The sequence below is a fragment of the Branchiostoma floridae genome, chromosome 4 (assembly GCF_000003815.2).
Source record: "Branchiostoma floridae strain S238N-H82 chromosome 4, Bfl_VNyyK, whole genome shotgun sequence".
Lineage (NCBI taxonomy): Eukaryota > Metazoa > Chordata > Leptocardii > Amphioxiformes > Branchiostomatidae > Branchiostoma > Branchiostoma floridae.
Window position 1 is genome coordinate 20776625 of NC_049982.1, and position 26052 is coordinate 20802676.

General features: G+C 42.0%; 1 protein-coding gene across 2 annotated transcripts in view; it reads right to left on the reverse strand.

Moving 5' to 3' along the window:
- Positions 1-4758: 4758 nt before the first annotated feature.
- Positions 4759-26052, reverse strand: part of LOC118412830 (protein FAM193A-like) — a 25930-nt gene continuing 4636 nt past the window's right edge. The window contains exons 2-24 of one of the 2 annotated variants that reach the window (XM_035815870.1): positions 19582-19629; positions 17364-17510; positions 17010-17090; positions 16387-16529; positions 16108-16217; positions 15824-15881; positions 15560-15663; positions 15284-15390; positions 14802-14926; positions 14620-14679; positions 14218-14305; positions 13893-13973; positions 13291-13442; positions 12907-13155; positions 12344-12526; positions 11845-12232; positions 10620-11577; positions 10202-10373; positions 9681-9840; positions 9188-9448; positions 7820-9005; positions 7615-7693; positions 4759-6555 (exon numbers count right to left, since the gene is read on the reverse strand). In XM_035815870.1, the coding sequence (XP_035671763.1) occupies positions 6453-6555; positions 7615-7693; positions 7820-9005; positions 9188-9448; positions 9681-9840; positions 10202-10373; positions 10620-11577; positions 11845-12232; positions 12344-12526; positions 12907-13155; positions 13291-13442; positions 13893-13973; positions 14218-14305; positions 14620-14679; positions 14802-14926; positions 15284-15390; positions 15560-15663; positions 15824-15881; positions 16108-16217; positions 16387-16529; positions 17010-17090; positions 17364-17510; positions 19582-19629 (5043 nt within the window). In that variant the 3' untranslated portion in view covers positions 4759-6452. Of the gene's footprint in view, positions 6556-7614; positions 7694-7819; positions 9006-9187; positions 9449-9680; positions 9841-10201; positions 10374-10619; positions 11578-11844; positions 12233-12343; positions 12530-12906; positions 13156-13290; positions 13443-13892; positions 13974-14217; positions 14306-14619; positions 14680-14801; positions 14927-15283; positions 15391-15559; positions 15664-15823; positions 15882-16107; positions 16218-16386; positions 16530-17009; positions 17091-17363; positions 17511-19581; positions 19630-26052 lie in introns of both variants that reach the window. The other variant, XM_035815869.1, reaches the window with a different exon arrangement.

Below are 26052 nucleotides of genomic sequence, written 5' to 3' on the forward strand. Positions count from 1 at the left end.
CTAGGGATTCAAATCACATGTTCGTCAATGACATTCTGATGATGATGCTACGAAAATACACTCAGAAAAAAATTCACCAACAAAACATTTTTAAAACGTCAAACAGATATCTGTTACAATTTTAACTTGATGATGTATGAGGAAAATTAATCTTACCTTGTGTCAAATCCTTCCGAAAGAAAAACAACGGGCTCGTTCACGGACTGATGTTGCCTGTGTGAGCGGAGAAGAAATGGGCAAGTTTCCCTCTGTAGAGCGGAACGAATTGACACACTGGTAGTGCGTCCAGGTGTGCATCAAGTACCCTTAAAAGGATGTAACTACAACATGAGTTAGTAATCCTATACCGATCTATAAGAACTTAATGAGCTTATTTGAATGTCGGCATGTTGAAGAGACTTTAAAGAACACGAATTGCAACTACGATTAGGTCTCTTATGTAGTCACTAGACAGGGCAATCATCTAGAAAGTTGGCCACAATTCTACTATTCTCAGAACTTAAGTTAGATAGTTCCTTATAAGGCTGATTCCTAAATATGGGGTTTTCTTTGTCAATCTTGTTATATACATGTATTTGTGTGGTGCTCACAGTTGGTGTTCTTAGCTAACATTAGTGTACGTACAGAACTTACTATATGATTTATCATGATACAACATTTTTTCTGAGATTGTTCAAAGCAAGGTCACGAGACCACTACAAGGTAATGAACTAAGGAGTTGGAAACTTTGCACAGAGATAGCGGTGGGCATTATAATTAGTTTTAAAGGCTGACAAGTTGTAGACAGGAGGGAAACAAGAGTCGTCAAGAGAGTTCCATAATTTTGCTGTCCGGGGAAAGAAATTTTCGTCTACATTCACAAAATCACAACTGCCCAAATCACAACCCATAATGGGGAATACGAAGTTGTATATGTACAAACGAACTGTATCAAAACAAGTATACTAAGTTGACTTTATTTCATAGCATTAGAACTGTATATCTAGGAAGTTATACAAAGTTGTAAGAAAAGTCGTTTGTTTTCTTTACTTCGCTCCACGTTTTTGTCACGAGGCCAAAAATTGTTCACTGGTTCACTGCTGGAATGATTGTACACGAAAATGTACAGTTGCCACTCAAATCCAAGGCAAACCACTTGTTGTTCTAGAGGAGATGAAACGTTAGACTCTGCACATACTCCAGCTTGTGAAGTGTTGTGGAAATCGTTGACCGACCACACACCGGGTGGACGTGACGAGAATTCAAAATGGCGGCACGCTTGATCACAACCAACGTGTCAGGGCAAAACACACACTTATTATGTGATACTAGTACAAAGAACATCTTCAAAACATCGTTAGGACGAGGACTAGACGATTTGCAAGTATCATGAGGCGTTGATGCCTTTAACTGGATCAGTTCAAATTGTCCAGAACAGGATCAAAAGGCAGCTTGAACCGACGGGTTGAAGATCTGTAACGTTACATTTCTAAATACTAGTACGATGATAGGAGTAACCAGATTTTGATGAAGATATTGGAAAAACAAAATTTGACAACGAATCATTTTGCTTGTGCATTCTAACAAGAAAGAGACGCAACTCTAGCAGAAAGAAACACGACTTTTCACTGTGGTAGCCTCCTTCGCAGACTTCGAGAGCGCGCTAGCGGCAGCGTATATTTTCTAGGGGCAACGCTGATTCATGATTTTCAATATAGGCAGAGGTTCTTTTTACTACTCTCCAAGCAGAGGTTAGACCGCGAGACATCAATAAAACGGTACAAAATAGAAAGCCCGATAAAAACGCCCCGTTGGCAACGCGAACAGTTGCCTACAAGTCGCCAATGCAATGTGTCTCCAACAGACGCCAATTGGTCGCTCAAAATGCCTTTTTTTTTCAATTAAAGAAAAGTCGGAATTGACAAAATGTCGTGGATGATCATGAGCGCCGGTGCGATCTAGATTTGGCTAAGTCCCCAACAGGAGCGATCTCTGCAAATCTCTTTTCGATGAGTCTTAATCGTTTTAATTTTAAAGGGTTATTTTATGTCAGACCTATCATACTAAACCCCAAAACCATGATTTCGAAGTTAACTTTATGTGCCCCCATCAAAATTGATAATTGTTACAGTTTACCCTATTGATAAAACGCGTACTCCTTACGTGTACGAGCGTAACGTTACATCTTTAGATGTGAACAAGAATCTGGACTGTTCGTTTTCTATTCTGTGACCGAGAAATGTCGTCTTTGTGAATTTGTCACCTTGAAAGAAATCCAGATGAAACTGTACCTTAACAGTTACTGAACAGTAAGAAAATTGATCAAATTTGTGACTTAAATGAGGGTTGTCTTAAGTCATGTTTCTTTTCATTATACTCCATACGTGACTGGGGTATATCAACTTGTGGAAAATAAAGACGAACGAATGCATAGGTAGCGGTGAAAAATTGTGTTTTACGATATCAAACGACAGAGTATAGATTATTTTTACAGCATGGGTGTAGAATCACATTTCGATATTTTCCTTGTTTCATTGTTTGGAAAATAGTTAATTACGGCTATGGTAGAAAGTACGCGTGAAACAATCAGAAAATGATGACGTGCGCACAGAGAGTCGAAATAAAATTACGCTCCCATATTCGTTGTAAGAGCATCTCATATTTTGCTGATATTTTGGTGACAAGTGTACAATGTGACCTTTTCTTCCAGTCAACATAGCGTTCGGCCCCAAGAGGAAGTTTTGGACATGTTAGCAGATACTGCCGTCCTGAAACCCATCTCTTACCAACTGACTCCTGTGACCCTTCACGTGTGCACACTTGCAATGCTTGTTTCTTTCTCTTTCGTGTTCTGCTTTTACTTTTGGTTTTCCGTTTCTTCTTCTGCTTAACTCGTTTGCCCAAGGAGCTGTCGAAATGTGAATTTCTGTCATTCAAGCATTCTGACACTGTTTTCAAAAATATTACGCTTGGTACTCCACTTCTCGTACATACATGTTCTAAAATGTTGTGGTTAACCTAACCCCCTTCCTTCAAGCAATGGACCGTTTTGTTCTTCGGCTTTTGTAGGATGCAAGAATGTATTGCTTCAAACTGCCAAACTGCTTTATAAAAAAAATCTCATTGAAACAACATAAACGATATATTCCATTCGTCCCAACCACAACTGTTTATAAACCCAGTCGCCATGTTACAATGCAAAGATTCGCACTTCCCGATGTTACAGATGAATACGGAAGTATGCATATGTTCTAAAGTGGGTTGATAATAGTCACGAAGGGCTTCTTAAATGACTCTGCCTAATGGAGAGTTTTAAGAATAGCAATATAACTTTCCAGCTCACCTTCACCTTACTGCTTCTGTCGTCATTGCTGTGTCTGCGGGGAAACACTAGGTTAGGACCACTGCGCATGAGCATATCATAGCCGGATATTTCTACCACCTACAACTACTTTATCTTGTTCGATTACATGTACAATCCACTGAGTAAACGAAGGAAACAACAAACATTAAACTAACGAAGACAATTTGAAAGGAAAGCTGTGTCAAATACCACTCATAAGACACGACGAGCCGACCACAGATGACGAAAAAAAGTTACAAGAGGGAGTAACTCAAAACTGTTTTTCGGAGCTAAAAGTTGTTTTGGCCAGAACTAATTTTCGGCTTATAAACACTAAATGGCATTTTCTTCGTCTTTTATTCTCATTTTTGGTCAGTACCTTTGGTTACACACACTACCGTCTTTCTACAAGGCAGTCAGAAAAATGAAGAAAAAGGAAAGCAAATGTTACCTTGGTCAGGATCGAATCCGAAAAGGGCAACAAATGACGCCTGAAAATGAATCTTACATGAGTATTGCGTGATAGACGTTAATCATCGGGGGATGAAGACCTCTGCACAAAGGAGCTACTCCTGCGAGCTGAGCTCCTTACAAACTTGATTTGGCCAGCTGTCTCAGGATCTCCGTTACCATGGCAACAAGCAGATGAGCGACATCCTGTTACAACGAAACAAGTGCTTCTCAAACACGTCTTAACAGCTCTAGTCCTCCACGGCTCATTTCTTCTGGAACAAACAGTGAATAGAACGTCTTGTAGGAATTCATCCAAAGATTACAGCGCAGCACACTTAACACTCATGCCTTTCACGCTTGAGTGTAGTTACGCGATCTTGACGCAAAAGTAACTTTTACTTTTTTTCAGTGAGAACCTTTATGCTGTACTGGGTTGAAGTTGTTCTAAGCGCAACAATAGCAAAGGAGGCCAAGCGTTTCGACACGACAGCACCAGTATTGGACGTGGAGGTTCTTCAGCCAAGTTCTTGTTTGCGCTCCCTTTACTTGACAAGGCTCGATATCTTCTACATCCGGATTGAACAACAACAACAAAAAAGCATCAAGAACAAAGTTGGATGTATGGAAATCGTCTTTAAAAAACTTATTCTTTTAAATTTCAAATGTTACATCACAAGTAAGGTCAGTGACATTTGTGGGCCTTGGAAAATTGACTCAATTGATTGAACAATGTAAAATGTGTAGTAACACGTCACATAACCAGGACTTGTTGAGCAGACCTTAGGTAGCACCAGAAATTCTCATCAGTCAGTCCAGAGGAGGAAAAAACAAAACAGTTGTGTTATTCTAGGAGTAGCACCAATTTGTAAAATAAAAAAATGCTAAATTCCTCAACCACTTTTGTTCAGGGATTGTGGATGTGACGCTAATCTCATAAGGCTCCCATACTGCACACACGAATCAGACACAGAGACACGGATGGATACAATGGTTAGCTATCTTTAATTGTTAATGTTGTGCAATCTCTCATACTATTCTTATTAACAATGTGGCAGTTACTCCAGTCACATGCATTCAAACTCCTGTCCTCCCTGTTGCCAGGCAACAATACTCTATTCAAATTCAAGAGATGCTAAAAGCAAGTACATTTTTAAACTCTATTTCTTTCTCTCTCTCTCTGCCATCACATTTTGCTATACGCTAGTCAGAACAAAACTTGCAGCTGTAAGTAGGCACTAGTGCCTGGACTACTGGTCGACTTAATTCCAGTACAACTCTTAGAAAAAGTCACAAGTAGTAGTATAATAGCTGTAGTAGTCAGTAAAAGTAGTTGTAGTTGTAGCGAGCAGGTTTCCATACGGGCAGCATACAATTCATCGTTGGCTCAGTGCAAAATCGTTTTCATCTTTGCAGTGCAGACAAGAAAAGGGTTTGAGCAAGTAGGTCGACATACATGTACGTGGTTCATGTGGCAACCACCGTAGAGGTCATAGGTTATACAGTGACGTAACACTGTGGCTTGGCTCTCCCGTTCCTCTGTAATATGGATTTGCCCTCCCCCAAGTTCTCCCATTCCCTAATTTGCCATTCAGTGTTGGGTACATGTATCTACTCCACATTTCAGTTCCCAACGGCACAACGGAATCTATTCCCCTAAACTGAATATCCTTCACATAGTAGCCCCCTTCTTTGACCCCTCCACACCAGCATGGGTCTAATATCGGCTTTGCTATGCTCAACCCTACTGTAATGTCTTCAAACTTCAAGGCCTGCCTAGGCACTAGGCATCTATCTATAGCATCTTACTGCATCAAAAGTACTTTCCATGGGTGCAGGATAAAAAGAAGCTGCATTTTGTTATCTTCCCCTAGACCTAAAGTAAATGTCTCTGCTACTTGGTAATTTGAACCTATTGAACCTATCTATTGCATAGGGATACAAGAATAACTGGTCAAGTTTCTAGCCTATCCTAATTAGCCTAGCAAGCATCTACTGTGTCTGCACATCTTGATAGCCAAACTTTGGCATTGAACAGCTCCGCTCTAAACTAGTGCAAGGAAGACAAACACTGATCATTCTACAAATCAACTGAAGGAAGACTAAAATGAGGCCGAAAGACAAACCGTGAGGACAAATCTGAAAACCCTGTGCTCGGTGTGGAGGGGTCTTTGCTTGCTGACAGAGACATCTTCCAAGCTTTTCAGTCTCAGGTCTGAAGCTGACGCACAGTTTAAGGATAAAACAACTAAAATAGTTACGTTATTCCAACCTAAAATATTACAGGCTGGATGCCACATAAAATAAGTAAAATAAATTGGATGAAAGGAACCTGTGCACGTCAACCTCATATGCTGCATTAACACAACAGTGTAGGATGTTATTGAACAAGCTTTTATATCTTTATAGCACGGCTTGTATACAATGAATATCAAGTCAGTAAAAATTATGCAATCTAAAGCAGCTTGGAAGATGTCTACTGTTGTGCAGAGGTTAAAGGTCCGAGGTCAATATTATTGGCAATGGACAACTTTGACCTTGATGGTACTCTTCATACATGAGCTTTTGCCTTCTATTCCCAATACAGGGTCAGAGGTCACGGTCCAGGTGGTTTGGGTGCTGGATGCTCATGACAATGTCCTTTAGCCTTCTGCTCCAACCAAGGGTCAAAGGTTAAGGTTCAGTGGGCATGAACTGCTGAGGACTTGCCCTTGATGATGATGTCCTTCATGTTGACATGGACTTTTTCCTTCTGCTCCTTGGGAACTGAGTTCATGCAGAATCTAGGGACAGAAGAAACAAACAGGGCTTCATTAGTGCCCTATCCTCATTCTACTGTTGCAGTGACAAATACATAAGGAGCAAGAATAAGACATGTTTAGTCCAGGTTAAGTAACCTTGCTCCTGGACCTTAGCAGAGAATTTTTGACTATTGTTGCTTATTTGACTTACATGCTCCTGCATTAGGTTACAAGTCATGGAATCCTATGTTTGACGCTATCCATGCCGGAAGCATGTTACAGAACATATCACACTTATTGAGAAGAGGAGGGGTCCACCCTTAGCCTGGGTACCATCTGGATAGTAGTTCGCTCCTATGTTCGCTTCTGCTATCTGTCTGGAGACCTGCGCATTCAAACCGTTTGGTGCTAAAACAAGCGAATCAAGGAATAGGTTCTAGAGCACTCGTTCGATGACAACAGGCCCTCCCGCAAGCAGACGGAGGGCTTGTCCGGTGTTGGAACGCCTGTTCGAATGATCGCTTGAACCCATTCCATAATTTGCTTATGTGTGGGGACCAATCAGCGCCTGCGTCCAAAATTTGGACGATTCCAGACGTTAAGATGGTCCGCGTTCCCAGACGGAAACACAGAGAAGCGACTGTATATAGTGTATAATGAACGTCAGAGCTAGAAGCGACTGTATATAGTGTATTATGAAAGCCGGAGAGAACTACTTTCCGGATGGTATCCAGGCTAGTCCACCCTGGCGTGAGCAGACCAAACCTCTTTATCTGTTCTTACACAGCTTGCAACTGTTGTGTTACATCTTGAGGTTGTTTGTCGCATCAGTTATGCTATAGAAACATGTTGCTTTTGTTTAGCTTCTAGTATTCCACTCATCTACACCATAGTACATGTAGAAAATGTGCTTCTTCCAGCTTTATAAAGATTTTGACTTAGCAGTTACTGCACAGTAATGCTAGCCTGGTATCCAGCCGTAATATAGCTATTACGGCTGGATACCAGGCTACAGCAATGCATCTACACATTACAATGAGTATGCTTAGGTATACAGCAGTCTGAAACACAGCAGTTGTGGCATGAGGGGCCACACTTCACCTTTTGAAGGCTTCCAGTTCTTTTTCAAAGTCATCCAGCTCAGCAGTCTCTGGCTCATCTTTTGGCATGAAGATATCATCTGTAGCATAAGAATGTCATCTGTTAGTCATCATATAGTAGTATATATACCTTAGATGTAGTTTGTCATATTCAATGAACAATGACAAGAAAGTTTTTTTTCCTAGAAAGTAAGCACAAAACTCACCTATTACACTCATGGGGCTGGCGTTCTTGTACTTTTTCTTGTTCTTCTTGTTTTTAGTGCCGTTGGGGGATGTCTTACCCTGTGGGGTGGGGGACTCACTGCCTGTGGGAGAGGGGGACGGGGAGGGGTGCTTTCCTCGAGGGACAGGCTGTGCTCTTTGCACCTTGTGGTTGACTGTTGCCTCAGATTTCAGTCTTTCCTCCAGAGCTCTGTCTAGAGTCTTGCCATCCCTGTTGGGTTTGCCCTTCAGTTTGTTGGGAAGCTGCTTGTCATGTGTCTGCACCTGTGGCTGCTGTTTGCCAGGCTGTTGCTTCTTGGGTGTTGTTGGCTCCAAAATACCATTCTGCTCAGGTCTCTTTTCTGCAGAAACCTTGGGCAGGTTGTGTTGCTTTGCACCAGTTGCTTCCTGCTCCTTACAGACCTTGTTGACTGAGTGAACAGCTGTGGTACAATTTACTCTTTTAGCCTGGCCATTTAAACCTTTCTGACCAATTGCCAGGTTGCCTACAACCTTTTGGTTGGCACACTGCCCATTAACCAACTTCTGGTTGGCTGCCTTGATGTTAATTGCTTTCTGATTGGGCAAGTGGCCATTCACAGCCTTCTGCTGAGCTGCAAGTCCACCTGCCAACTTGTTGTTGGTTGCCTGGCCATTCAGCAGCTTCTGATTGGCTGCTTGATGTTGAGGAGCTTTCTGATTGACTGGCCGTTCAGGAGCTAATTTGTGATTGATGTGTCGGGGAGCATGTTCAGATTTTACCCTGTCTCTCTGGTCCGACTGTGGCGACTCAGAGCTGGACCTGTTCTCTGGGATGGACGGTGACCTATTGCCAGCTTTCCTTTTCTTTCTCTTCAGGGAACCATTTTGTTGGCAGCTCTCCTGGCCAATAGAAGGAGGGGGCGGCTGCGGAACTCTGTTCTGCTGACCTTTGTCTGATTTACTGGCTACTGGATTTTTTACGTTTGGCTGGACAGTCTCCGCACCCGTGCTGTCTGCACCTGCAGAGGCCTTGTTGTTGCCCCCGGCAGAATGGGAGGATTTGCTCTTCCTCTTTTTCTTGTTCTTCTGCTGTTGTTGCAGTAGTCTCTCCTGTTCTTCTTTCTGCCTTCTGACTTCCTCTTCCTTCTGCCGTTGCAGCTCCAGCTGACGAGCCTCCTCCTCAAGACGGGCCTGCTCCTCCGCAAGCTGGGGACAGAACATACAGGAACATTGACATTTATGTAACCTACACAAAATACGGCAAATTTGTAGAACTGAACATTTTGGACACGTGGAGAGAAGCATACAGGTACAAATACATAGGTTTACGAATTGTTTGCAAGGAAAGAGGACAAAAAACACAGGTTTGGAAAGCAACTACCATGTACCTTTCTCTGCTTGCGTCGCGCTCTCTTGGCCGCTCTGGAGCTGGTTTTGGGCGAACCCTCCTCCTCACCACCGTTAATGAAATTGAGAAGCTCCTCCAGCTCCCGGGAGTCGATTTTCTCCGACTGGCTCTTGACACATTGGCTGGGCTGGGAGACAGGGATGGGGCGTTCCTCTGACTTGGGCTGCTTCCTCTGTGTCAGTCTCAGTCTCAGCTTCTCCCGCATCTCTGTGTAGTTTCGGCTGGTGGGAGCCACAGGTGGCTATAAGATCGGTATGATGAACAGGTTAGTCCACTCTTGTTCACGAGATGACATCAAACATTGTAAATCACTTGTGTAAATCACTTGTGTAACAAAAGACACTGAAGAATAAGTGAATAACAAACTTAAAAATCTCTAACTGTTCAAGCAATGATTCTTAAACTGGAGACATCAAAAATATCTCCTCTTACTAAATTCTGATGAAATGTCTGTATGTCAGGAAGAGCCTTACCCCTCCATGTCCGAAGAACTCGCAGTAGCAGCAGTCGCAGTACTTCCCGTCCTTCTGGTTGCTGGAGTTGACGGTGGAGCTGCTCTTCTCCGAGCAGCTGTCATCTGGCGCATCCTCGCCATGGCTGTGGCCATCCAGACAGTCTGGGTCACTACAACCACTGTGGGGTAGGGGGAGCAGAAACGATTTGAATTACTTTTCCGATAATGTTTGTACACAACAGCATGAGTGATCATTTAGTGTGAAATGTGATCCATACCTGCAGTCCTCCCTGAGTTAAACAATCGTTCACGTCAATCAAACTTACACAATATCTTGAGTCTTGTCTTTTGAAATAAGTTACTGTTTGGACAGACAGCCAAGGGGCTAGAATTATTTCAGTCTAAAGTGTGAGACAAACTACTTTATGGTGCATTCTACGCCCACAATATGTGGTGCACTGATAACCCATGTACTGCTCTGTTGCAATTCCAATAAAGAAGTAACCCAGTTGACAGAGGTAATACTGGAAGGTTCCTTACTTTGAGGATGTTGCTATATTTGCCAGTGCTGCTGAGGAGGCGCAGCTGCGGGGTGCAGGTGTGGGGGGCTGCGGGTGGCCGTGCGGGTGGTGATGCTTGTGTGCAGGTGCACTCAGGTGGTTTCTCTGGCAGCCGGTGGAGACGGGCGGAGCTGTCGGCACTCTCTGGTCTCCTGCACGGGGAGGGGTGGAAAATATCAGGGCTTTAGTACAGGTACTAGTATGAACAATACATTTGTAATTTGTATGTTAGATCTGTCTGAAACAATATGTGGTACGGTAGAAATAAGGACACAAGAATACGTGGGAAGCATGCCTCTACAAACTTCTTGTCAAGTAAGAAGGAAGATAATTTAAGTATTATGACCTAGAAAGTTTTGAAAATTACATAATTATTATAGGGCAGAAGTCAATCCTACCTGAAGCTCTTGCTGCTTCTTCGATAGCTGCATTGACAGCAGCAGACCTCAGGATTTCAGCTGTGAGTTTGGCAGGCGGTGTGGATGTTGTGCTACTTGATGGGGGATGAGGGTGCGACGGAGGCAACAGTGGCATGGGCTTGTGCTTGAAGCAGTACGGGTTCTCCACCAGGTTCGGCAGGGATACAGGGGGGTTCACCATCCCAAACGCCCCTGGAGGGGGGTTGTGATGGTGCGTAGACGGCGGATATGGGGGAACGTTTCTATTCTTCTGACATCCGTCTAGCAGAGAGGGAGGCGGCTGGTCGTACGTTACTTCGGACTGTACCATATCCTGTGCCTTCTGAGGGGAGCTGGCAGCCGTGGACGCTGGAGTGGAGGCTTCCGACGCTGTCGTACTGACAGATGTAACACTGGGCACTGTGGTCAGGGGGAGGGGGATGGGATCTGTAAGGGGAGGGTTCATCTGACTGAGGGCAGGGTCTATTGCAAACCCTGTCCCATTAAACAATGGAACATCCCCTGGTGCCAGTAGCTCAGTCCCGAAACTACCCATGTACTTGCTTGATCCAAGCATGAACTTTGAACTGTCGTAAGACGTGTCCCATTCGCCGTAGGCATGATAGATGTGTTCGTGTAATGCCTCCGGCGTGTCCAGATCCAGGTTGAAGGGGTGTCGCTTGGTACGGGGCTGCTTTGCGTAGAGGTTGTACAAGTGCGGGTGAATGAGAGGTCGCACAGAATGGCCCATGTGCGTGGGAACGAGTGGGGAGTGCCCGTGGATGTGGGGGTAGAGGTGCAGACCTTCCAGGGTGGTGGGGAAGGAGGAAGCGTCGGTGGGGAAGTGCGGCGTGATGGACGCCGCCGCTGCGTCCTGGGCAGCATCGAGTCTTCCCTGGAGACACACGTAACACTCACAGGGTGTGACGCCATTGGTCACATCCAATGTATCTGTTTTCTGGGGAAATAAAGGGAGACTGGTTTAAACTTTCTGTTCATCAGTAACTAAATAGTGACATTACAAAGGAAAAAAACCAAAAAGAAAAACCCTGTAAAAGTGCTATTCGGAAGACACTGGGATTAATTTATCAAGTACATAACTCTAGCAAGGTTTATCAGTAGCAGAAACATTACTATTAGATAATGGTTAAAGAAGCAAACTACAAACAGAATATTCTTGCTATTTTCAGTAGACAACATTCCTTTGTTAAGTAGAAATCCTTACTTTCTCCACATCAGCTGTTGTCTCTTTCTCTTCCTCCTCATCGTCCTCTTCCTCATCAGACTGGTCGTCTGACATGTCCCCATCATCATCATCATCATCGTCATCATCATCCTCATCCTCCTCATCATCATCCACCTCCTCCTCTTCATCATCATCATCATCCTCTTCTTCTTCATCCCCATCATCTCCATCATCATCCTCGTCCTTATCCACAGATGATGCTTGGCAAGAGGAGGCGGAGGAGTCTTTGCGAGAGAGGCTGCCTGATGAGCTGTCCTCATTGTCTTCTTGTTGGTCGTTCTCAGAATCTCCCTTTACCCCGTTCTCCGATGGATTTTTGCTCCCATGTTCCAGGTTGAGGGTGAGGCTGAGTTTCACATCTTCCCATCTGGAAGTACATGTACATACATGTGTGAGACAAGTATATACTTTACCCTCTTCCTCCTTTTTGTTCAACAAGGCTACAAAATCAAAACATTAGAAAATAGGCTGTCCTTACTGCAGAGTGTCTTGGTTTATGATCCCTGTATTGTGGTAAGCAAAGTCTTCCCATTTCTGCCACTTGTAGTCAGCATCATGACCATCAAGTGTGGGTGTGTGGAGGTCGGCCAGACCCTCTCCATGGAACAGGAGGGGCATGGACAACAGGCTCTTCTGAGAACTCAGGTCTTCTGCATCCTCACTGCTGCAAATATGAAGACATATTCTTTACAATATGGTTCATCATAAAGTAGCAGTGCGCAGAACAGTTTAATTCATTTGTAAAAGAGATAATGGAAGTTACAGCTGTGAACGCATTTTCATGTGTAACTTTTTCTGGCGACTAGATTTTATAAAATGTGCTCATGACAAATTTGAACAGTTTGATCCCTAATCTGACACCTTTTCATTTCTGGAGACTAGTTACTGGTGTTCAAATATTGTAATTCATCACTGCTGTCCATTTGCATATGGAAAGATATAAATCAAAGCATGTAGGTATGTCATCCATATCAAGATAAAACCTGTGTGCCCTCATTATGTAGAATAAATGCCATAAGCAAAGAAGAAAAGCGTACTCACCCGAGGTGTACTGGGGAGATCGGGGCAAAGTTCAACCCTGGGTGGTGCGTATCTGGGGCGACGGGAGACGAGGACTCTGAGCCGGACGAGCTCGGTGAGGACATGCTGGGGGGTCTGATGTCCTCCAGGGGGTCGGGCAGGGGGTCCCGGGGGAGGGGAGGGGGCTGGAAGTTAAACTCCTCTGTAATGTCGGAGTCTGGGATGCCCGCTGACAACATGTGGGACAAGCTGCACTCATCACAGGGGCACCTGGGCAGAAACATCACAGTCTTGTTTCAGTCAGGCTAATGACTGTCACCTCATCTACGTATGAAACACCATGTCTAATGACAGCTATAAAAATGTCATACTAGTGTTTAGACATTTAATCTTTCTGTAATGTACCTTTTGCTCTTGCAGTGCGAACACTGACACTCCTCTGCATTGGTCTTCCCACTGGAGAACAGCTGCCTGACGGTGTCGGTCAGGCTGGGGGTGGTCTTCTCCACAGAGCTGCTGCTGCTCGACCCGGAATGGCTCGACTTCTTCTTCTTGGTCTGTTGCAGAGAAGGAGACATATCTTACATTTGGAGCATTTTTTGTAAATAACGAGTGAAATGTTGCAAAACAATCAGCCATGTGGTTGCTTCAAACATTGAGGCGGAATAAACAAAAGCAAAAAGAGTGGATAACCTCAGACGGAGGATGAAGTAAAACATTTGCATGTTTAAGAACTCTACACACTTAAAGAGAAGAGTGGAGGTGACCCGGTGTGCTTGGCTAAAATATGTGAGCTGTAGCAAAGCCACATTGCACTACTAGCTAAAGAAAAAAGCATAATACACTTTTAAGTATAGGCATATATGGTGAATATATTTTTTACAATGAAGTGAGGGAACAGCTAACACTGAATCAACAGTTTTGTACCTATTTGAGCATGGATGCTCTCAGAGCACTTCTCAGGTTAACTACAAATAGTTACCTTATGTGATAGACCCTTCACTTACCTGGGCTTCTAGAAGTTTCCTTTGAGCCTTGAAGAATTCCCAGTCTTCCTTCAGCATCCTCTGCTTTGCTTTAAGGGTTGCCTAAAGTGAGGTGGGGGTATACATTGTTTGCTTGTTGCAAGTTGATTCTTCACATCTCATTACAGCAAGAAAATATGCAATCATGGCAAGCAAACATAGGATAAGAGTTTCTAACTGCCATATTTGAATCCTTATCCTTGTTTATTTTTATTTCACCACACCATATGTGTAGTAGACTATCACAGTATAACTAAGTCTTGGAACCTGAAGGGTATTTAAGTTTCTAATTTCCAAGATGTCTGACCTGTTCTTCTGTGTACTCATCGATGAGCTGCTGACAGTCTCTCCATGTCATCTGTACCATTGTCATCTCATCATCGAACTTCAGGTATCTGGGATCAAGTAAACACAACAGCTCTTTAAGTTTAACATCATCTAAATTTTAAATTCTAAGTTTAATACAAATATCTCAATCAAGAGAAGGAAGTGCACTCTTTCAGAAGTCTTGGTTTGTGAAAATTTGTATCATGCAACAAGTTGAAATGCGTGTACATTTAATTACTACTACTGTTAAAATTCAAATTGTTTTAATCTTCATTTGTTTTGCAAATAAAGAAAGACCACACAGACATATAAAAACTAAGGTAAAACCTTATGCTTTCAGGTTTTCACAAACCACGTGTTTGCCATTGGTTCCTCTCCTTACCTGTGCAAGACATTAGGGTAGGTGTCTTCATGGTATGACTCCTTAGAGGCTGCACCCAACCTGGAAGGTACAGGTAAAATGTGATCAACTGGAAATAAAACACTTTGAGGGTACCAACATCTGGCAAAGCATTAAGATGTTTCATCAAACACAAAAGTACAGAGACTGAAGTATGTACTAACCTGAGCTGTGTGATGAGAGCAGGTACACTGTTCTGTACCAGAGGGTCTGTGTAGATAATACTGTGGAACAGGTGCTTATTCACAAACTCCCAGGTCAGCTGGAACTTGGACAGGTGACCCTTCTCCTGTAGGTAATGAAAGTCAGACATTAGAAGATGGTTGGGTGAATCTCGCCATTCAGACAAAAAGGTTGTATTTTCATTTCTCACCGAAAATGTCTGAACCATGCAGGTGTTAAAGAGCAAGGCTATGTGGTTAAGCATATAAAAGCAGTGGCTCCAACTGGGCAATCAAGTTGCAATCATGGGGTGTTACTCAAAAAGAAGGCCACAGATCGGCCCTAGATCAGATTGAACCAATGCTACACAGTGTTGTCAATATGACTTTCTTCAGGCCTTTGCAGAGTAGGTTTATCAGCTTGCGAAACAAATCAGGAAATGATACTTTGGAGGAGGCTATGGGGGGTGGGGGTGTCTTCTCACCATTTCATCCAGAGCAGGAGTGAGAAGCCTGGCAGCCTCACACAGGGCGCTGTACTCATCCAACAACATGGCGATGAACTGTCTGGCCTGAGGGGGAGTCTTGTGACCTGGTACAAGGAGACAAACAGTTGTTTTATGGGAAGACTGTACAAAGTTACACCAGTCAATTCAAATACAGAGAGATTTCTATACTTGTATATATAAAACACCAGAAAAAAGATAGCAAGATATAGAGTAGATACACTGTTCCTACACTGGGCTACAGTAAAGTCGCACCTGATGTGAGCTGCTTGAGGAGTCGAACCTTCATCTCGATGACGTACTCTCTCCCCTGGGACTCCAGCCTCTGGTACAGCTGGTGGGGGTCACGGGAACACAACCTGCAGAGTGGCAACACAAAAAATTAAATATTGAGAAATATGATGAAAAAGAGCCATGGTATGCAACATAACACAGTTGGAATCATAGCAAATACAGTGCCATTCAAACAAGAGTTCTTATCCAGTAGATTGCCGCATAAAACTGTGGTGAGAGACCCACCTTCCCACCAGCTGCTTCATCTTGTCGGTGTCCATCTGCAGCTCACGACTCTCCTCAGCTGGGGGATGGGAGAAATATGCATTAGTTACTTTACATTTCCAGCTTTCATTACTGTAAATTCGTTTCTATTCTGCAGGGACTTAATTTTGCAGAAGAAGGGAAAAGGAGATTTCAAAGTAAAATATATTGAGTTCAGTAGTTATATGAGTACATTGCATATTCACAGCATGTAGCTTTAGATACGTGGCCACTTTAATGTGCTGAGAATAGAGTAAAGATATTACCAGCAAGAGAAGTCCCTGCCTCCCTGTAGACACATCGCACCATGTGCCTAACCTCCGTCCAACACTGCTGGAGCTCCTGGGTCTCTCGCTCTTGCTCTGCTGCTATCTCCCTACACAAACAGCAGAAACCAGTCTGGTTAGACACATGAGCGTTCAACACTAGTGTGTAACACAAACATCAGTTGTCATGCATGTAACTTTCTCCAGAGTTTACAATCATTTAATTGACTTACAACATTCTGCACTACTACACAATTATACATGTCACTGAAACACTACCTTCTTTCCTTGCATGCCTCACAGTTGCAGATGCTGCCGTTGGGAGTGGTGGGCTCGGATGAGGTCACCAAGCCTGCTCCCGCGCCCAGGTCCGGAACTGGCGTGAGGTACGGGACGGAGGACGGCATGAACAGGTCCTGAGGCTGCAGATGATGAGGAGAAACTCAAGGTCAGTATACAGTTCAGAATACACAACAGAAGGGGCAAGTCATCATGCAGCTTCTTTCCTGAGACTGCAAATTATGGAACTCTCTGCCTGACAATTGTTTCCCTTTCAAATACAACCCAGAAGCGTTCAAAATCCATGTGCACTGTCATCAACAGTGTCCTATATCTCTGATCAATTCAGTTTAGTGTCAAGATGTAGTCTTTGAACTGAGCAATCTCTATACAAATATCCTTTGCAGTGCTCTAGGGCAGTGTACATGTAGTTTACAGGAGTGGAATGAAATAACTAAACAAGATCACATGCTGCTAAAATTCTTACCTTGGATTTGATAAATTTGGGAATAGCAATGAACCAACACCACATGATTCAAATACTGTTCCACCTGAGTTCCCACTCTACAAAATAACTCTACAATAAACCTGAATGATAGGAGTTACTGATGAGGAGTGCCTACCAGCAGTGATGGCTCCAAGGCTGCCTTCCTCTCCTCCTCCTCCACACTTCTCCGACAGTCAGGACACACCCACAGGGGAACCTGCAATATACACGGGACCTTTAAATTTCTCATAAAACCTTTCTCATAAAACATGTCAAGTTCGATACGCTTACATTCTACTCAAAACTCCAGCCACACAATGAAACCATTTTGTGGTAAGTGTTACACTCTTGTAGGAAAATAATGGTGCAGGTAGGCCTCCTGTGATAGAACCAAATGCTACACGTATCATAAGCACTATGAAATAAATCATTATTAAATTTTAAAAAACCTTTATACAGGACACCAAACCAAACTTCTGGGTTTACCCACCTGAGCCAGCCCTTGTGTGTCGAAGGATGCCGCTGAGGTCGAACCATCGCTGGAGGGGGGGAGGACAGGATCCTTCCTCTCACACCGACATAGGAGACAGCGCTCAGCGTTCAGCTGGAGGGGTTGGCCAAAAACTGTTTGGGGCATCTGGAACACAAAAGATAACCAATACATCAATACATGTCATTGGATAATGTGTTGACTGTCATTTCCATTATGTTTTGTTTCTACCAGCATTGTTTTTTCTTATATCAGTTTGCAAAGTTTTAAAATAATTTGCTGTTTTTGTTCACATCCAGGGTATTCTACGACTGGTGCCTACCAGGATGTCAGCAGATTGTTATTAATTGATATCGAAATAAGCAGATCATATAATAATTATTACAAATTAATATGAAAGCTAGTCTCTTTTCTTCCACCGCCTTTCTGCCTGCCAATGCGTCACTGGTATAGATTTTTATCATTGTCTCTGTGAACAGGCGAAATTTCAAAACATTAGGTTAAAAACATGCAAGTTTCTTGCCATCGACATACACTGTTTCTCAGAGGCTAATTGCTGTTTTACTAGAGCAGCTGTTTTGAGCGACTGTGGGACAATGATGCTAGTCTTACACTTACAACAAATCCAGCAGAAAAATCTCAATTTCCTACTCTTATCTTATAATGTGTTTCCATCAGATGTAGACTAAGCCTGGATGTGTAAGAGTCTTGTCTTGTGAATAAAACCCTTTTCCAGGGTCTAACCCCTTATCTGTGTACAACATCTGTAACATCATAGCAAGCAGGCTGCCAGGGAAACAATGCCTTCCAGGGGAATAGGGATCTACAGTGATTCAATTTCTGTAATGGAAAGTTTTCAAATTGAGGTCAAGCTAATGCTTCCTGCCTCAGGTAGGAGTTCAGTTGACAACTTTCTTTATTGCAGACTCCTTTGGTGTGTGGTTTGAAACTCAAAGTGACAAGATACAAGTACATGTATGTGTCTGGAAACACACACACACACACATACATATATTTGCATATCCTTTACTGAATAAGGGCTCAATATGCAAATGAGAGAAAATATATTCCTTCTAATATCCTATTCTAACTTTTGTTTTTATTTGATTATTATAGTTTCATGTCTATGAGGACATCCATTTCCATCAATCATCATCCACTAATTGCTTCCAGTCCAATTTGTCTATAATCATCTTATCCGCAGTGTTAATCTTATTTGTACTGCCTTACCTTACCAGCAGTTTCAGATGTAGCATAGTAATAACTAGTCTTACTTTGGCTCCACTTATGATCTGTATATATATCTTAACTGTATGTTGAAGACAGATGCAACTTTTGAATATGGATAAATACAAGAAATTCAACTGCATTGGTTATACATTTGTATCAGTGTGTACATTGTTGCATTTTGTTGTTTTCCAATTTTCATTACAGTTTTGTTTCTACTGTGAACTTAGATCACAGTGAAAGCCTCTCTGCTCCAAACACAAAATCAAATCAAATCCCTTCAGAAATACATTCACCCTTCATGACAGGCATACAGTACTAGCTGTAGCTTGTGCTACACATATAACACAACTTGTCATAGCTACATCATGTGAGCCTTGCAGTTGCACAAGTACATTTAAAACTATCCAATAGAGACCCCTACTAAATTTGATAAAAATGAGTTCTCACTACAATAGTTGCAAGGATTCTTAGAACAAATTGTAACACCTAGATTTTGGCTTGATAACATTAGACTTTTAAAGCCTGTAGGAACTCCATGCCTGTTTAGGGACTAGCAGATGGTCCCATTGTACAACCCCTGCTATTCAGGGAACGAATAAACAATATGGCTGCCATTACACGCTACGACCAACAGAACCAAGACTACACAAACCTAATAGATTAAGTCATCATTACAATGTTGAGCAAGTGAATTCTAGTCACAGCAGGGCTGCTTTACAGCCATATTTGCCACTGATGGCATTTGTTCATAGTTGCAGACACTACACTTCAGGAAGGAATTGGAGCTCAAGTTGAAGATAACAAAGACTAGTAGTATTACAACATTAGGAAGATTGCACAATGAGAAACTATACCTTGAGATGATAAAGTAGAGAGGGTGAGAGGAGATACATAACTCTCAAAGTCTTTTTTCAAACGCTTTGTACCTGATCTTGTCCTGACTTTGCCTTAATATGATATTGCCAGAGAAAGCAAACAGAGTGCTTACCTGTCCCATCAGGTCTCCTTCCTTACCCCTGGTGCTCAGGTCTAATGGCTGCAGAAACATAAAGGAACTTGGTTAAAGTCTTATATTATATACTTAACGGTATGCAAGCAAAATCAATTGTCAACAAATGTACTTGTGTCAATTTTTTTAAAACTTAACACTTCTAACTTAAGTTATACAGAGGTCATGCACAGTATGTTCAAGTTTTGTTACTGCAATATTTATGAGTTACAAGTAATTGCATAAACGTGTACGTAGGGTGTGACATTTACAAATTACACAACTTGATAAATACCAAATGCCATTTACAGCATGCATATACAGTATTACATCTTGTATGTTACAGGTGTACATAAAACGATATATAACAAGAACATATACATGACTTGTGCACCATTTAATTTATTACATGAGGGCTTTGTAAAATATTCAGTCCTTTCCCATGTTGTAGAAAGGCAACAGGCAGGTCAAGCATGAAAATTTGAAATGGCAAATGTCGTCATCAGCCTAGCACACGGAACAACGCACATGTTGACCTTTCACTGTTTGAAACATTCTCCACCCAACCCAGCAAATAGCACAATACACGTTTGTACATACCAGACTGAAGTTTGAACACTCAGGTACAACTGACCTACCGGAGATGGAAGCCAGTGCAAAAATGTCAAAATTGTATTCCTTTTCTTGTTATGTCTGAAAATGTTTCAGAAACTTGGTGCAGCCTTACAAAATCATCAGGAGATTGGACACACTATTGTTTTTACCAAATTTTGCATCATACCCAAGAAGACTCAATAATTCCGACATTGATGGATTAATAGAAATATTAATATTATATAGAGATTAAAGCAGCATAAACGATGAGAAAAGGTCACCCAAATGTCAATACAAGTTGTTTGGAGTCAAAGGTCAGGTATTTTTGGAGAGTAAACTAGTCAACAGTTAATAATTCATGTACAGTCAACCTGCCATCTAATTCTACATGATTACTTGATGCCATGTGCCACTGAGAACTACAATCCCACGTACCAGGATGTGGGCTGTATTCAACCACTTTTGCATTTATGATGACATTTCACTGAATCTGGCTAATTGAAAATCATTGCCAACAACCCCCAGATACAACTCTGTTATAACAGAGTCCATTTTGGAGCATTTATGTTCCCAAATCAATCTGGCTCGGCTTACCAAACAATCAAATCATTTGGATTTTTGCATCATGAACAGGGTCTAAGTTGCAACTTGCAGGATTTCTGTTTACTGCAATTTGTGATTCATAATATCAAACATGGAATCACGTTTAGCTTGCAAACTGCAAGTGAGCATTTTGAGCCCTGAATCCCCTGATACAGAAAAATACCGGGTCCCTTCTAAAACCCTGCAATGAGATAAGAGAACTCCAGAATGCCCATGGAACCATTTCCGCTGTTACCAGCAGTTCTACTGTAAACATGCTCCCCTGGCCTGTGATGTCACCAGACATGGCAGGGGCCCCCATGCCTGGCTTGGTCGCTACAGCAACACCAGCCGACACCCGGAAATTGCTGACCCATATCCAATCTGCTTTTAGTAATGAAATCCCGTCCCTGGAGATGTGATTACAGGGCAGGGATATACTACAGTCCCATTTTTCACCCTTCTTGTTCTAAACATTGCATCAATACTAACCATGTTTTTAACTGTATTCTGATATTCATGGAAAAAGGCTCATTATGGAATAGGAACTTACAAGCTTGGCTCACAGTTAAATAGCAAAAAGCTCAATATAGCCTCTTGTGAAGTGGTTTTGTATCTGTACTCGGTAACCATCAATTTCTTTGTTTCTTACATTTAAAAAAATATATTCATGAAGTTTATGGGATGGTGACATCAACTCTATCAAGGTGCTGGGGCCAAATTCCAAGGGTCTGGAGTGGCTGCCATTCCGTGCTAACTTAGGTGACCTCAATAGGACTGTTCTAAGGGTTTGGAGCAGCTGCCATTCAGCACTAACTCAGGTGACCTCAATATGACAGCAATTGCCCCTGGCGCGGCCATGGGACTAAAGGTTTTAAACCACTCACACCAGGAAGGTATACCCCCTCTTTTCGATAAGCGCGGTGGGTTCTTTAACGTGCTCAAGGTGTGGCTCTCCTCAAACACGGGACCTCCATTTAACGTCTAGCGTCCTTCAGGCCATTTGGGCCATTAAAATCTTACAGCATACAATCTAAATGAGCACAGCAGCAAGCACTCACCAATATGTATACATTGTAAACTTTGCTAACTTTGTGAAGATACTGACTGCTCGGCTGAAGAACTGCCCAAGGCTATGGAGGATAGGGAAGGATGGAGGAAGAGAGCCATGGCCGTCCGTGCAACCAACACGCCCGGATGATGATGATGATGTAAACTTTGCCATTGTTCTAGTAATGGAGCATCAATTGTGCAACATGGCCGTTATTAGCCCAAATGTTGCATGTAAGAGCTGTGTACAGTCACTGAGTCAGTGCCAATAAAGCAAAGACAGTACAGAACGTCTTATTGACTTCAAGCCTGTTTTATTTACTCAGAGTTTCTCACCAAATTACCCAGAGTTCCCTACCAAACTAAAACACCTGTCCATTTGAAGGTGACCTTCAGCGGTGGGAAGAATACAGTGGAATTTTCCCATGCTACCTTGGTGGGCAATTAGAAGGGAATAGAGTCTAGTGTTGACCTTGTCCAAAAACATTCACTTTACATACCAGAGGGGGGCCAGATAAAATAACTTGGTGGTTCTTGCATCTTGTAAATGTATTACCAAACTGAAAAAATATTACCCAAGAGTAAGTATACATCATCTGGTGAATCATATCATTTTTTGAAAACTCCTTACAACAAGTTCTTAGATACTAAGTAGATATATGCATATCAGGAAACCTACTGTTTACATTTGTGCATTGGAAAGTACTACCAGAAATAAACTTTCCTTAATGTGTGAGTCTGAACATGTGGACTTGCATAAACACAAAGGCAAAGGCACCCAGTGGACACTGCCAACATACAATGTACATACCAGTAATGCCTGTTCTATGAAAAAGAACGTGACAGAGCGCACACACAAGTAGTCTGTTTACAGGCGGACTTGGTGCCCTGTGGTTTTGAATGTCAACAAAACTGGGATTGAACTTTGACATATGCATACATGTATATACAATTACAACTGTTTGTGACTTGAGCTATAGATAAATTCATGATCCTAATGCTCTAAACATTGAATTACAGTACAACTTTTACCAGTGCTAAGATGCATTTATGTCATACTAACAATAGTAACATAACCAGATCATCAGTGTTCTGTTAGACACTATTTTCATGACCTTTCAAATCTACATTTTGTTGTTTTCACAATGAGTCAAAAGTGTTTTTTTGCATCCTACCCAACACACTGTGCATACTTGCTGGATAAGGAATAGACAAAGGTGTAGATTATCCTACAGAGGCATTATAACATTGTTATTTTTTTCATGTGCTACAGTTGTGGCTCTTCTTAAAATTGAGATTAATGAAATAGAAGGACTCAAAACCTTAGATAAAAGTCTGTATGTGTAGAACAGGTTAGAGGTCCAATTGCATGGCCAAGAATCTACTCTGACCTTGAAATCTAGAGATCTAGAATATTTCATTTCAATGAATCTATTATTAGCTATGAAGGTCCTGGCTATGTGTACCTGTCTATACCAGTTACAGGTGTGTCCATGTGAGTCATCTCAGGTCACTGACCTTGCAAGACATACCTAAGGATATGGTGACAATGACTTCATTTAGGTTTTACATTCAGACCAAGAGTCAAGTCCTTTGTCATTTGTTGCTCTATATGCATCATTAGACTCAAACTGACATATCTCTCAATTAAGCTGGTAGACATAAAAATTATACATTCCAAGACAACCCCTTTTATTCACAACTTGTTCATAACATCAAAATGCAAGTACAATGAACTACTACTTAAACTTCAAGTATGGGAGTTGAAAGATGAATATGATTATAAAGTTATGGAAAGAACCACCAACCAAAACAACAACATTGGCTCTACCCACACTAGATTTGCATGTTTACTAAGTAGAGTGATTCAGTACCTTTTGGGAATTAACTAATTTTGCAGGTAGGAATCACTGTTTATCTAATCTTGTGAAAGAGGGCATTTCCAGAGTAATATGTCTGAGTGAGTTGTGATGTCATGTCTAAGTTACTGTTACCTCATACCCATCGGCTCCCAAATGTCTGGGTCTGGCCTCTCCAGGGACTACATGTGAATGCCAACTGTTCAGTTATTCCTCTGAAACTAGTAGAACTACTAGAACTTAGAAGAGAGCTACAAATGCATGGTCCTCTATGACAATGAAAGAAATATACTCCAATCTAATAAAACATGTATTCCAAAGCATGTTTCATTTTTTAAACAAAGACGGTTTAAAACAATCATTTCTCTAAAGCCTTGAGTAGCCAATATTTGAAAAAAATTCCTTATTGTCACAAACTTTGCTACTTTCAACAAGGATGGTCTATGTACACGAGAAGGTCTATCTGTAAGATACAAGTTATGCTTAGTTGCCACTAGTTGGACCCTTTGTTTCTCTGATAATAACATTTTCACAAATAGTGTAGCCTGATTCAGGATAGTAGCGCTTCCAACACAGTCAGCTGCAGAGATGTACAAAATGTAACCCTAGACAGCAGAGTTTGCATTAAACACAACTATGAGAGCCGTTTCCCCACAAAATTGATTTGTGTGCATTCTTTTGCATGCTATCAAGTATTTCACACCTTTTTTGAGATTAGGCCCTATGCACCCCCCTCCCTCCAAATCAGTAAGCATTCTCAAATATACAGCTAACAAACTTGCTTACATCTGTTTTGCCTGACTAAGAAGTTTTACTTTGGGCACAGTGATTCTATTCAAACCTTCTGGTTAACCATATTTATATCAATAATACATATAATACATATAGTACTTTGATTTATAATTCGATATGGGAGATGCAAGTGAAAACTCATCTTCTGGACCCTTCTCCCCTGCTGTGAAGGGTGGACAAAAGATTTATGCAAGATTGATGTTTGTTTGATTAGGCCCAAGGAATGGCCCATTTTCCTAGCAGGGGGCATACTGGTGAAACTGAGCAAGACAGCTACCTCCTCCTTCCTCCATCATCCATGCAGCTTTGCTACAGCTTGCATTTTCCGCCTAAGCACAGGGGGTCACCCCTACCCCAGACTTGTATTGGTTTCCTTTATGTTCAGAGGTTTCATGCATAAGCCTTTACAGTTACAGAAGTTCAACCTTTAACAGAGCAGCTGGCTTTTAAGTTTTATGCATCACCATCCAGAATCCTGAAAATGATAAATGCAACCTCTCATGGACTCAAAAACATCTATTTGTAAATGCTGCCAATGACATGGGAAATTGTATGATAACATAAAAAGTAGATTCGACACTCAACAATGTTTGTTCACATCATTAGTTCAAATGAAGCTGATGAGATGAAGCTTTAGAATCACATTAGTACTGTGGACTGCTTCCGACAGTGGTTTTAGCCCGTAAGAAAGAATGGTTTGAATTTGATATGGGCCTACAAACTAAACTAAAGTTGATATTCCAAACTTTTTTGTGCTGAGTTTACATGCTCAGACAATTCAACTCACTTAGTAAAAACAGATTTGGCCAATGGAAAACATAAGTCAAAACTGTAGTAGCATGCACAGTTCAATGGTAAGCAACACTACCTCCAGACCAAGAGGATGGGAGTTTTGGATCACTGATTCACTGCTTTGACACTCTCCTGACACGCAAGCTACTGGAAAGGGTTGCACTAACTTGCAGTCCTAAAGATGTGGTCAACTATTCATTTGGATCATTGTACTAGCCAACTGCTTCCAACCCCTGCATCAGGGATCCCAGCAGCAGTATAATCAAACCATGGATAGTGAGTGAGTGAGTCCTTGTCGAAAACAACAAGACTAGGGAAATATCCCTGGTACAATGAATGTACATACTACCATCTGTATTTTTTGTCAGGGTCAGTGGGGGATAAGCTCTTTAGTAAGCCAAACTGGAGATCATTTTTATCAAAATTTAGTCTAAATCAACATTGATGAGAACGGGGTCAAATTTTGTGCCTTCATCCCCACCCCCTCCACACGTATGACACCATCACTCAGCCAGAATGTACTTGTCAAGGAGCTCATTACATATGAATGGTACTGCCTCCACAGAGAAGGGAATACTCTGAATAGATCTATATTGATTCCTTACCACTTGGCCCAGCCTGCCTATCACAACACACTGGACAAAGGCCAATCTTATCTCCCCAAAACACTTTTGTCTTGTCCAAAAATGAGGAGACGAAGTTATGTTTTCCTAATGCAGGCACAGGTCCAGTTTCTGGTATTCAGAGTCAGTTCAGCCTACATCACATGATGTTCTTGTACATGTTTGAACTTGTGCATCTA